We start from the raw sequence: 12,473 nt of genomic DNA on the forward strand, positions 1-12,473 counted from the left end.
TTACGTTCGATTAAAAAAAAAATTAATCAAGAGAATTATGTACCTTAATCGTATACTCGGGTTTGTTTATTGTAAAGATCTTCAGAAAAACCTGTCAGTACTACATAATATGAAAAAATATAATTTTCCTATAAAAAATCAGTTCGTTGTGTTATTCCTCAATCAAAATGCCCGGAGAACTGAAAATTGTATATCAATCGTTCTCAAACTGATAAGAAAATCGTTGGAAGACGAGATAGCTGGGTCGCGAATATTTGCAGATGGTATCAGGGCTTTTACGCAATTGAGTTACAATTTTCCGTATTGAAAAAGTTGAATAAATGTTGGCACTCTGAAAAAATCGCCTTTGGAATACAACTCTGACCTCTTTATCGTGTAATTGAGCGTCTAAAATTCATCAGATCGTCGTCCTCTTGAGAGTGAGAGAGTCATCATAGACGAGAGATTCTTGTCGAGAGTGATTATATTTATTGTGGGATTTATGGCCGCGAGACGGAATTCATATCTCTAGTATAAAGCACTCAAGTTCGAATCATTCCGTTTTGTGTCGATTGGATCGACGTGCTGCAACGATCTCGCGAGTTAATTAATTTAAATCGATTAATTATAAGTCCTAGAATGCGGTAAGTGATCATTTACTTTTTTCAATCCGAGGGTTAAAAAAAATTATTCTCGCAATAGATCGAATCTTTTTGGAAATTTTCCGTTATTCATTTCTCAATTAATTTCTCTCGATTTTAAATTACTCCGTTATTTCAGGCTTCTCGTTGTGTTTGCTGTAATTACCTGTATACTACTCATGACTGAAATTGCATCAGCGAAAAAAGAATACAAGAAGAAAAAGAGAGATGTGGAAAGTTATGAAACGAGGTACATAAATAAATTCATCGGATCGAAATTATCGAAAATCTTTCATTCATATCGATAATTTTGCTATTTCTGGATTCTGAAAAATTCTCCGAAATCCTGGCTTCTTCGATTAATTTTTTTTATCGTTTTTTATGCAGTGATGACGAGAAGCCATCTAAAAAATCTAAACTGAAGCTGAATGAAAAACGAAAAGAGAAGGATAAAAAGGTAAAACTAGTGGGAAACAGTCAGGAAGACGAGGACGAAGAAACCGATTTGAAGATGAGTGAAGAGATAACCATTGAAGAACGTGAAAATCGGAAGAACGTGAAATCCAGGAAGAAGCAAAAGAAGTCGAGGAAGAGTGAGCAATTGATTGAGGATGAACAGAGGTCTGATGAGGACGAGGAAGGCTCTGCCTCTGCGGTGAAGCCTTCGAAGAAGAAAAAAAATAAAAAATCCCAGTCCTCCGATCACGAGGGGTCCGGGCAAAGTGAAGAGCGTAAAATAAAAAAGCAGCAGAAAACCTCCAAGAAGAAGAAGAATAAAATGAAGACTGAGGAAGAGGACTCAGAGGGAAAGGAAGCGTCTGGAGAACCCGAGAAAAATCGGAAGAAGGACAAGAAGTCGTCTGTGAATTCGAAACGAGGAAAAGATAAAGAGGAAATTGTACATGAAGATAATCCCGAGGAAGAAAATGAGGAAATCAATGAAGAGGAGACAAAAGATGATTCAGACAGCTGTCAGGCCAAATCTGGTGGGCAAAATCAAGATCCATTGGGGAAGAACTGCAGGCATTAATTTTTATATTAATTTGAATATTTCAGGAGGAAAAGAATTCTACCAATGAATTCTCACCGACTGACTTTCATAATTTCTTATCTCAATTTATTGTTCCCATTTTTTATTTACATTAGTACATTAGCGCCATGAGTTAACGTAAAATTTTTTTTTCGCAATATCTGTCAATTTCCATGGAGTTATTGGGCAAGAGTTACAAGAAAAATAATCAACGAAAGTTATCGCTCCAACTAGAGTAATCTATTAGTGCACATTAAATTGTTTCGTCACCCCGAATTATTCTTTATTACTGGTATTTCCTGTGGGTCAACGTCTGGGCTTAGGGGGGGCACGTGGATTCGGTTTATTGTGCAGCATGTGCTCGCACTTTGGTATGTGACGTTCAGCAGCACCTTGATTAAATTTTCTACCGCAGTGTGGACACTGGATGTAATCGCTTGTATCACTTGCAGGTGGGGGTGGTAAGTCACTCAATTTACCACCCGCTGCCAAGTGAGCTTGCATCTGCTTCGCCGATCTTATTGCGTTTATGAAGTCCTCGTGTTTACGACGCCAATTTGATTTCACCTCTGATTTTTTGGTTTTTTTCTTGAGAGAGAGAAAAAAAATCGTGGATCACAGATAGAATTTTTTTTTTACATTCTTCATTCAAGAATATTCATGATATTGGTCCTTCAAATACTTACATCAATTCCCTTCTTCCCCATTTTTTTAACGAAAGGCTCTAACTCCGTCCCCTTGACTCTCTGCACAACAGGATCGAAAGTTTTTCTTTTTTTCTGAGTAGTTTTAATGCATATTTGTTCATGGAACGACAGACGATCTGAGGCAAAACTCCTCCCACAAATTTTGCACGCTGGCAATCGAGAATCCCTAAAAAATATCAATTCAATAATATTAGAAAAATAATTTCCTAATGAGCCCGGCGTCTCTCACTCAGAAAACGTGGAAAATCGAATTGAACAGAATGATAACCACCAATTCTATTTATTTGTGTTGATAAACTCACGTAGCTAGGATGTTAGATCTCGCACTCGGTGTACGATTACCGGAATTAACTCCTCGTGTTTTCGTAGCCATTTTGCTTTTCGAGGCAGGAGAATTCGCTCCTTGATTCGAGCTTGAGCTCGAGTTTGTCGATATTGCCGAAGCTGGCCGATTATTTGATACTCTTTGCCTCGACTGGGATGTTTTCTATTGGAATTAATTTTTTTTAATGAAAAATCATGATCGTAGTGCGCAATAATTTAATCCAGCTGTCATATTTATAAACTGCAACTCACTTCTGGTGATTGCCTGTCATTCGATGATTTTTTTACACTCAAAATGGATTTAGAACGCGGTTCACCCTCCAATTCAACCACAAACGCTGAGTTTTTTCTCAGAGATGTTCTCTCACTAGGATTTTGTCTCGTCTGCTCTTCGTTAAAGTCCACAACATCGAAAGACCGAGGATTTTCCAATTGCTTTTCTCGATTGGAGCCTCTAGACGTCGGCTGATGTAAAAACAATGGAGCATTGTAATTAATGCCAATCTAAAAAGTGATTTTCTCGGGGAAAACATTGAATGGAGAGAAAAGTTCAGTTATATAAATGACTGGACTATTTAAAAAATTACTCAATTCATTATTTTTGGTTTAAAAACGCTATTACTGGTACGAGACTAATTTTTCTGCATCGTACACAATTCTGGGATGAAAGAAATATTTTTCTCTCTGTTTTCACGAATTATTTCGTAATTCGTCATTTTTTTCTCCGACTTTTTTCTCCGTTTATACAGATAAACAGTCTTACCCTTGAAGTAACATCCGAATTGTTTCTACTGACACTTTTCGTCTCATTAGAAGTAATCCTCGGATTATCTGGACTCGGAGTTTTGTCAATCCTACGGGCAGGTTTGACGTTTATCTCTGAGAAAACCCGGGCTTTACGGGCACCGAGCTCAACGAACTGATTAATATATCCAGTACGTCGAGCTGTGGTCGGAGAAATAATTCTAATTGTAACATTCGGACTAATTAAATTAGTTGATTCATCGATTGGCTTTCCCCCGGAGTTGTCCCGAGTCATCGAATTACGAATGTCCTCGATTGATCTCAATATTTTTAACGGCTGTTGAGCTGCACCACTCACAGGCCAACATTTTCCCATATCCGATGTATTCTCGATAGTAATTGTCTTTCCACTGCTTCTAGTTCCCTCAGAAGCGACATCTGATTCAGAATCCGTGAATAATTGTTTTTTACAAGACGGCGATGGAGATCTTTCTAATTTTTTCGCAACTTTTTCCCCTTTGGATGCCTTCAAGCTCTTCATTTTCGTTTTACCGGAGAGTTTTAGGGTTTTTCGAGGTGTCGAAACATTCTCATGAATATGTTGATTAGTCGATTTCGTTTTCATCGCCCAGGAAGCTGTTGCCGCGTGAAGACTAGATCTCCGCGAGTCGGAAGTCAATTTTCTTGATTTTCCACGCGTTTCCACGATATTATCGATTTGGGTGAAGGTCCGAAGGGCGGACTCCACGGAATCGCTCCGTTGGTAGGTGTTCTCAGGATTTTTGAAGTCACCAGTTAAAATTGGAGAGGCTATTGGTGAGCACTCGTTGATTGAGGCAGCTGAGAATGATTTTTCCTGAAAAGCTCTTGCCTCGCTGCGCGGAGATGACGAACGTGCGCTTTTTGAGACTCTCGTAATCTTGTGAGTGCTGTTTAATTTTTCGAGTTGTGGCGGAGGTGAGCGAGGCCTCTCTTTTTTTATTACTCTGTGTGGAGTGCCTTCCTGATATTTTTTCGGGAGCAGATCTTCATTGATGTCATCGAGGGATAATTTTCGATTGGATTGATTTTTCTTCTCGGTGAGAAGTAAATGATCCTTCAAAAGTTGGACCGATTTCAGCTGCTCGAAGGATGCTCGAGGTGCATTGAAATCATTCGATATCTCGAGCTCGTCGTTCTTCAAAGAAACCCTCGTTGGCGAGGGACTAGAAGTTTCAGCGGGCTCGGGTGAACTTGACAGCTCCATCTGCAGTTTTCTAAAAATTCTCGATTTTTCAGACTCCGATTTCTTTCCTTTTGGAAATTCATCGCGGATTCCTCTGAATATTGGCGAGGACCTGTCATCCGGCGAACTCCTGTCGAGAACCTCCTGCAGTTTATGAAAAGTTGTCCTCGAGTTTCTCCTTTTCGATGGTGAATCTATGATTTTCTCGTACGAAGATTTAACTACTACTGGAGGAGTTGCACTTCTCCCACTGCTCCTTCGTCCTCTGACTTCGTCAGTGTGGAAAGTATTCCGAAGTTTAACGAATGTATCTGATTTCTCAAATTCTGAAGTTCTCCGTGGATATTCTTTGATCCGGAAAAAGGACTCATTGTATTTCGCGGGGCTCGGACTTTTGTCTTTCCTGAGGGGTGCATCATCTCCGTTTGGGAATTTCTCCGAATCCTCCGGGGACTCTTGGTCGAGCTCCTTCTGAAGCTTTCGGAAGATTCTTGATTTTTCAAATTCAGACTTTCGACGCGGATAGCAACGGAATTCCGAGTCACTCCTCAAATTAGGACTTGATGAACGAGATTTGTCTGAATTTTTCAATGAGTCGAACTTGGAACTTTTGCTTCGATTAATTGATTCACATTCAATATCATCACCTTTCGATACCACTCGAAAAATCGGACTCTGGCCTCGAGGGGAAGCCCCAGCCTCCTTAACATTCTCCAATGCCTCCCAATTCCACTCTCTTCGTGGTACGCTACCTCCTTTGACCTCCGTAATTTTAGATTTCTCTTGGGGACTTGGAGTGTCCTCTCGGGTTGAAGTTCTCGAGCCTCTCGCACTTCGTGATTTGTTAAAAATTCCTTGCGCGCTACGATTTCTACAACTCCCCACAGAAGAAATGGAAATATTTCTTTTATTCTCATTGATTTTGCAGTTACCCGTGGAAATGGAATTTTGCATCTCGACGACACCTCTGACCCCCGATTGGCCATTTCGCTCTGGACTTTTACTTGTTCCCCGGAGAGACTCTCTTGATGCTCTTCTCCATTCGGGTGACTCTCTCCCGAGTTGAATTTTTATCATATTTCGGTAGGTCCTCGATTCCTGTTTTCTTCGATGTCAAGATTATTTGGTTTTCATAGGAATTCTTCAAATTTAATCAGCCCCACTAGCTTTTTGCTTTTATTAATCACCACATGAGATGATTATGGTCAACCTTTAGGGGTTAAAGTCATTCAAGCTGAGTTAGCGAGGCATACTGGGACATTTCAATGACATCAGCTTAGTATTTACTTATTACTCCCTGCTGTTGACTATGGAGATTGTTAAAGGTAACGGCTTTCAATTTTTATGGACATTTGTAATTGATGACTCGGTTCTTTCATGGACTTTTATTTATTTGCACCATTGAACGTTTAATGAACCAACTTTTGAGGGCCCCCGATAGTTAGAGATGATATCAATTATAGTACACGGAGAAAAAATCATTTTCATGAAAATTGTGGAAAATTTACGTTACGGGTCTTGATTGGAAACAATTTTTTTTATTTCATCCAAATGATTTTTTCTCAATTCACGAAAAAATGAGAAATTCCTCCTCTGATTATCAGATAATTACTAGGTAATTGTTTCGAAAATCTTTTCTCCGTGTATTTCAATTTTTGCTGCTCAAGCTAGTTAATCTCCTCGATTTTAATATTAGATTAGATACACTTTAATGAAGATAAAGTTGAGAATATTTACCTTGGGGCTGTTTCATTTTTCTTCTTAAGTGAGGTTTCTTTTTTTGTGATTCCAAATTTGGTCCGTTCGGCTGGTCTCGCCCGATCATTTCCACTGATTCCGTATGTGTGTGGCTGATAAAATATTATTTTGCTTGAAAAATATTCGATACCCAAGAAAAATAAAAGGGAATCTATTGAAATTGATGGTGTACCTCCTGATTGGTACTGTTCCACTCAGATAAATCATTTTCATTATAAAATTCGTCCAGATCGTCCTCTCGGTGAACAATTTTTGGGCCAAATGTGTCGCGCGTCACTGCCTCATGATAATTGATAACAGGCTTTCCATTATTGACATTGCCATTGGCATCGGCACGTATCGTACGTTTAACAGTGACCGAGTGTCTGCTGGATACTGTATTGCCGTTTTTCTGAGCCCCTGGGCCAGTGGTTTTTCGTGGTTTATTTTCAAGGGGCTCCAGGGGATAGCTCCTATCGATTCCCTTCACCGTTGTCTGTCGTCTCTCGTCGAACATTTGTCTTACCTTCAGGAAAATTGAAAGATACATTTCTAAATTGAAAAAAAAATTGACGACACCGGTTCCTTTTTGGATCCACTAGATATCAGACATCAATGTGTTTAATTACTAATTCATTGACACGTTTCAATATTTATATTGTCATTTCGCGGTCTCAATTTTAGGTATCCGATCAAATCAATCAATCATATCGGCAGTTACCCCCAAATCCAATAAGCTAGCACTTGAATTCTCTCGTTAATCAAATTGTCCCGTACAACCACTGCTTCCTACCTTTCCACCTTGGGAATTAGAATGACTTGTAGTTGTGGTTCTGGTTACAGTCTGGGTATTGGTACCGGAACCCGATCCATTTGAGGTATTCGATCCTGCACTACCCCGTTGAGCTACCTGATGAGCTCTCTGCTGTTGTTGATCATAAAGTTGAAGTAATTTTTGCTCCTTCTCCATTAATTGACGCTGTTGAAATCTCGCCTGGAATTTTATCCTGTTATTTTTTACAGTGCTCGGGTCGCCGTTTGAAATCAAATCGATGACAATATATTTCAAATATATTATATATAAAATGTCATTCTAAAGAAAATTAGTGTAGAGTTTTCGTTACGTCTGAATTTTTTTTAAGGAATATAAGCAATTTCCCCGCATGGATCGACCAGGGCATTGAAATATTTATGAATCAAGCGAATTTTCGTGGGGCAAGGTATATGGAGGCGCCCTGCTTGTGTGCTATCTTTATTGATTTTAATTCCATCCCACGTGGCTTGGGGTTATCAAACCCATCTGCTACAGCTGCCCTACCAAAACAACTGCTCTACACAATCCCCTATTTTATAAAATAATTCTTTCAATGTGATAAAAAAAAATTATATCCCGGCTTTTTCGTTTGTGAATGGGATTTTACAATTTTTTTCTCGTAAACTTGAATGAAAAAAGTAATGATTTACGTTGATGTCGGCTTGGGAAAGGTCAGGGGTTGTGGAAAAGTCAGTTTCTTAAGGTCAGGCCTCAGTTGAATCGGAGCAGCTGCCGGAATAACAAACAATTTATGTAATTAGCTTTAAAAGTATATTGAACCAGACTTGGCGAATCACGGAATGAAGCACACGGTGTGCCGATCGATTTTCACCTGCACCGTAGACAATTTATACCCGCGACCCTCACTTACGTCGCATCATGGTCTCACTGGGTTATCATAGGGACTTTATAGCGTATATGTCTTGAAAATTAGGTAACTGGGTAAATCCGAATGCATAATTGAAGCATTCCGTCGAAATACTCAACATAATTTTTTCCAAATTTTTTTTTATTTTCCTTCGTGCAAAAAATATATTGATGCTGTTTGAAATTTTGATAACAAAAAATAATGATTGGAAATTTTTTTCATTGGAATCGTTATGGACTGGTGGAAATGATGGAAATGGTTCAATTGATGTGGTGTGGGCTCTCCCGAATGATTTCTCGCTATTTGCAACATAACTGTTCTATTTAATTGTATCGTACCATATTCGCAAGATTAGTCGCTGAAGTAAGTCCTTGAGCTGCCCACGGGGTTTCAATGTTCACAGAAACACCTCTCGATCTTGTCATCTACTCGTTTTTTTTTTAATTCTACACTGGTGGGAATGATATTTTTAATTGATTATTAGTGTGAGGGAGTTTGCGGTTTATCGCAGCAGTCATTATTGGCAACCATGGATTTTTAATCATTATAACGTGTTGATCATGGTTTATTTTAACGGTTGGCTGGATGGATAATGAATGCTCGGCTGTCACTTGCATGTGGCTCGATTTTAAAATAATTTCGCTGAATTTAATCAGGGAATTAATGTAATTTCATTGGGGGAAAATGGTGGAAGTGATTTTGCAATACGTGTTGTCACGTTGGTGGTTGCCATCACAACTAAACTGACGGCTGTGTTTTAAGAATATGTTAGGGGTGATGGGTTGTTACTAAAAACGTGGGTTCACGCATGCGTCGATGAATAAAACAAGTGGATAATCATATTTTCAAAATTTTAAGTCAAATATAGGAGTAATTATCGTGAGGGCGACGTGAATTGGATACACGAGAAAAATAGTGACGGAAATTCAAGTGTTCGGGAGAATTCGAAAATTTTTTCGATCATTCATTATTTAATTTGTTATTATTAATTTGTCTAGTCAGCTCAGAGAAATTTTGGATGGAAATTCGTCAAGCCCAAATGATTCAAGGAAATCTTCGTCGTTAAATGATGAAAGTCGGAATTCGTAAGGCACATCCCACGTGATCGGAATTAAGAAAAAAAAAAATCCCCTTTCCCATCTGATAGTCCTCGACCTTGCGTGACGAAACCATTGACTCGCCCATGCGTCAGTAATTGCTCTCTGAATGCCGGTGAAATCATTATTACTTCGGGTTTATCCCACGTTGTTTTGTGTAAATATAAACAATTCTCTCGGAAGTCAGTGCGGGAAATGCGTTTCTGTAATCAGGTGGAATCGATGTTTATGGTCGTATTTCGTGTTCCATGAATGGATTTTTCAGAATACAGAAGGGTTCAACGTCTAGAGCTAATCTCACGCGTTAATTTCACAACCTTTTTCCTCTCTTGATTATTATAATTACAAGACCTCCAGCGCACTCGGAAATTTTTTTACCTCAAGTCTTCTTTATCTCGAAATTTAATATGATGTTTGAATACTTTTCGTTTTGTACCGAATGATTCAATCACTCAATAAATCATCGCGCCCTCTTATCAAATAACTCGTCGCAATCCAAGACATCCGGCATTAAACAGCATTGAACCCTTCGAGCTTGGCTGAATTCATTCTGCATCAATCGGTTCATCAATGAAATCTTTCAAAAATAGATTCATATGCAATCCGATCAACTCTAACCGACAAATTACGAAACACTCGGAGTTTTCCGTAACGAATGGTGGATTCGATTGAATATATCGATTCCAATAACAGATCGATTAACTATATTTTTTTCCCAGAAATATTCTCTCTGGAAGATTAAAAAATGGATAAAATTCATGTACCCACGCATTTTGTAGTGATTCAGGTGACGTGGCGTATCCCGTTCACAATTTTTTTTTATTAACATTAAGATCCTGAGAAAACACCCACACGTACCGTCCCAATACTGGTCCGACATCCAGTGACTCATCCATATCCATTCCGAGTCATTCGTTTCTGTTTCCTCGTGATAAAATTTTGTGACTGATGTCACTGGAGTGGTCTTCTATTCAACGATAAATAGAGAGGGACTCATTTGAACTTTCAAGCCGCTGATATTTTCCCCGTAACAATTTGGCAGGGAAAGTTTACGAGCGAGAGGAAATGACGTCACGTCAGTATCAAAACCATCCCAAGTTTTAAAGTTGCGCATGGCTTGCCAACCGCAATAATTCCTCCAATGATTTCCTCGCAGACATGAATATTCCTTGAAATCTTCATTTGATTTTCATTATAATTCATTTGGTAATGAGTAGAAACATGTGCGCTATTTTGGTCGCAAAAAGGAAGAGCTGGAGGGGAATAAATTCATTTAGCTAGTAGTTTTCGAGAAATTTCTCTGACTCTAAGAGGAATAGGAAAACTTTTTTCGCCATCTTTTCCGGGGTCTCAATTTACTCTCACAAAATTTTTTATGAATTCTGGTATTTTTATTAATTTATTTTGTGTAGATATTTAATAATGGGGGGAATTCTATTTCACGAATGATTTACAGGACGCAATGATTTAGATTGGATAAGTTATTGGAAACAACTATCTGTGGATGAAAAAGGAAATGTCCAAATGGTCTGTGGATACGACATTAATTCGATTTATTTCTTTTTTTTTTGGTGCAGGCACAAGTGGGTCGTTGTCGAGGTCATACTGGTTGGGACAAGATGCCGTATATGCACTTGCATGACACGTCGGAGTCTGCAAACAAGCCTGGACCATTCCGGAATTACGAGACTCTCGATGGTGACTCGTAAAAGTCAATAAATTAAATAAATTTCAATCACGATGGCTCCGATACTCGAGGTATTCCGATATTTTTCGTCTTACCTGAAGCAATTCGAGGCGTGAAGATGTTTGAGGAGCAGCCATTGCTTATGCCGCCAAACTGAAAATTAATATTAAAATATTCAAAACCAACTGAAACCGCAAGGAATTTTTCCGTTTGAAAATCGGAATTCTGATTGAAGAATGAATTATAATTAATTTAGCTGAATATTTGTATTTGATTTAAAGATCCAAATGATTTCGCATTTGGTGTCGGTGCCCTGAAAATTAGTAGTCAGTCCTCCATAAAATGAATTTTTTTTTTTAAAGGGTATATGACCCTCTGTCGACCCGCAAAGGGTCGAATGAACTTATCCCTCCAATTGATATCCTCCTAGATATAACAAATTCCTCTCACGTATCTCTGGACTGTGTCAAGGCGGATGACATTACCAAAAACAGTTCCTACAGTGTCACGACGAATTGAGACTGTCTGGTCTTGAATGAAAATTCTCATAATAGAATAATTCCATAACAGTCCCTCCCTAATTGCTCAATATAAATTAAATCACCCAGTTATAAAAAAAAACATCATTTCTGTCGCAGTCTTGGGATTCTTCAATGATTTCCTGGAAAATATGACAGTAATTCTCAGGACTGGGACATTTAATCGAATTGGGGTAAAATTCTTTAAAGAAGTGAATTATCTCGATTTTTTATGAATTTCGTGGATCATAAATAATTTTCAATGAATTAAAACACAAATATTCAGTCTTCCTTTAAAAAAATGTCTCCGAACCTCAACGTAATTTGAACAATAAAAATTCCCGGCTTTGACTTTCGATAAAAATTAGAACGAAATGAGAGAAACGGCCGATTTAATTGGAATAAAATTCATTAATTAAGTTAATTAATAATAGTCGTCGCCAACGAGGGAACTAGGCATACTGACCTTATTTCGGCTGCCGGGACACTTCCACGGTAAAAATAAAATCAAAATAGGAAACTGAGTTAGAAAAGGGGTATTTTTATGCGGTAATTGTTGGATACGTCCTATCTGGGGGAGGCACAGAGTCATACTGCTATAAAACTGACAGTTAACCGGTGTTATCCCCTCTCTCTGGCTGGATAACTCCTTCTCCCTTCCCTTGGGTATTTTAATTTTGCCCTGTGTAGTGGTATTGAATTGAATTGCTGTGGAGCCGGTTATCAACCCGGGCGTTAGTGCAATAAGAGCCAAGACGGTTCTGTCAGACAAAACAGTGGAGTTCGGACTCTTGAAGATGTTCGCTTCAGCTGGTTTCTATACCTCTTGTCAGGCCATGAAGAATGTTACACTTGAGGAAGAGTTATAAGTACTGTAATTTGTGAGTTATGAGGGATTTTTACCGTGAATATGAGGATGGGGCGGGCAGATAGAGGAGTTCTTGACAATTTCAACTTCAAGATGTTGGAGTAGAGCAAAATATAGATTTGGTGTTGTCAGTTTGTCATTTTTCAATTTCTTTTGCAGTTCATAATTGAAGCCCGCGGGGAATTATTTTTCATTTTCCCTTTTTTCCAAAATATTGAAAATTTCAAAGATAAA

The 12,473-nt window shown here is 38.5% G+C and overlaps 2 protein-coding genes across 5 annotated transcripts; one reads left to right on the plus strand and one right to left on the minus strand.

Moving 5' to 3' along the window:
* The first annotated feature begins 284 nt into the window (after nt 1–284).
* LOC105266882 (transcriptional regulator ATRX homolog) lies at nt 285–1,926 on the plus strand. The gene is made up of 3 exons (XM_011305335.1): nt 285–623; nt 760–870; nt 1,008–1,926. The coding sequence occupies exons 1-3, from the start codon at nt 619–621 to the stop codon at nt 1,648–1,650; spliced, it is 759 nt and encodes a 252-aa protein (XP_011303637.1). The 5' UTR covers nt 285–618; the 3' UTR covers nt 1,651–1,926.
* LOC105266880 (serine/arginine repetitive matrix protein 2) lies at nt 1,716–11,949 on the minus strand. 4 transcript variants are annotated; one of them, XM_011305332.1, is made up of 10 exons: nt 11,838–11,949; nt 10,949–11,006; nt 7,181–7,381; nt 6,581–6,913; nt 6,388–6,500; nt 3,445–5,755; nt 2,934–3,146; nt 2,660–2,844; nt 2,337–2,523; nt 1,716–2,238 (listed from the first exon to the last, which is right to left on the minus strand). In XM_011305332.1, the coding sequence occupies exons 2-10, from the start codon at nt 10,988–10,990 to the stop codon at nt 1,957–1,959; spliced, it is 3,867 nt and encodes a 1,288-aa protein (XP_011303634.1). In that variant the 5' UTR covers nt 10,991–11,006; nt 11,838–11,949; the 3' UTR covers nt 1,716–1,956. The 4 variants fall into 4 exon arrangements, with proteins under 4 accessions (XP_011303634.1, XP_011303635.1, XP_011303636.1 ...); XM_011305333.1 differs by lacking the exon at nt 11,838–11,949 and having other exon boundaries at nt 7,181–7,394; XM_011305334.1 differs by lacking the exons at nt 10,949–11,006; nt 11,838–11,949 and adding an exon at nt 10,025–10,117.
* Nucleotides 11,950–12,473: the final 524 nt, after the last annotated feature.

This window comes from Fopius arisanus, unplaced genomic scaffold (assembly GCF_000806365.1).
Source record: "Fopius arisanus strain USDA-PBARC FA_bdor unplaced genomic scaffold, ASM80636v1 scaffold00042, whole genome shotgun sequence".
Lineage (NCBI taxonomy): Eukaryota > Metazoa > Arthropoda > Insecta > Hymenoptera > Braconidae > Fopius > Fopius arisanus.

Coding starts and splice junctions, on each gene's coding strand:
- LOC105266882 (XM_011305335.1), top strand. Junction 871..1,007: donor GTGGAAAGTTATGAAACGAG/GTACATAAATAA, acceptor TTTTTTATGCAG/TGATGACGAGAAGCCATCTA.
- LOC105266880 (XM_011305331.1), bottom strand. CDS start 8,494: ATGACAAGATCGAGAGGTGTTTCTGTGAACATTGAAACCCCGTGGGCA. Junction 2,845..2,933: donor ATGACAGGCAATCACCAGAA/GTGAGTTGCAGT, acceptor TAATTCCAATAG/AAAACATCCCAGTCGAGGCA. Junction 2,239..2,336: donor TGGGGAAGAAGGGAATTGAT/GTAAGTATTTGA, acceptor CTCTCTCTCAAG/AAAAAAACCAAAAAATCAGA.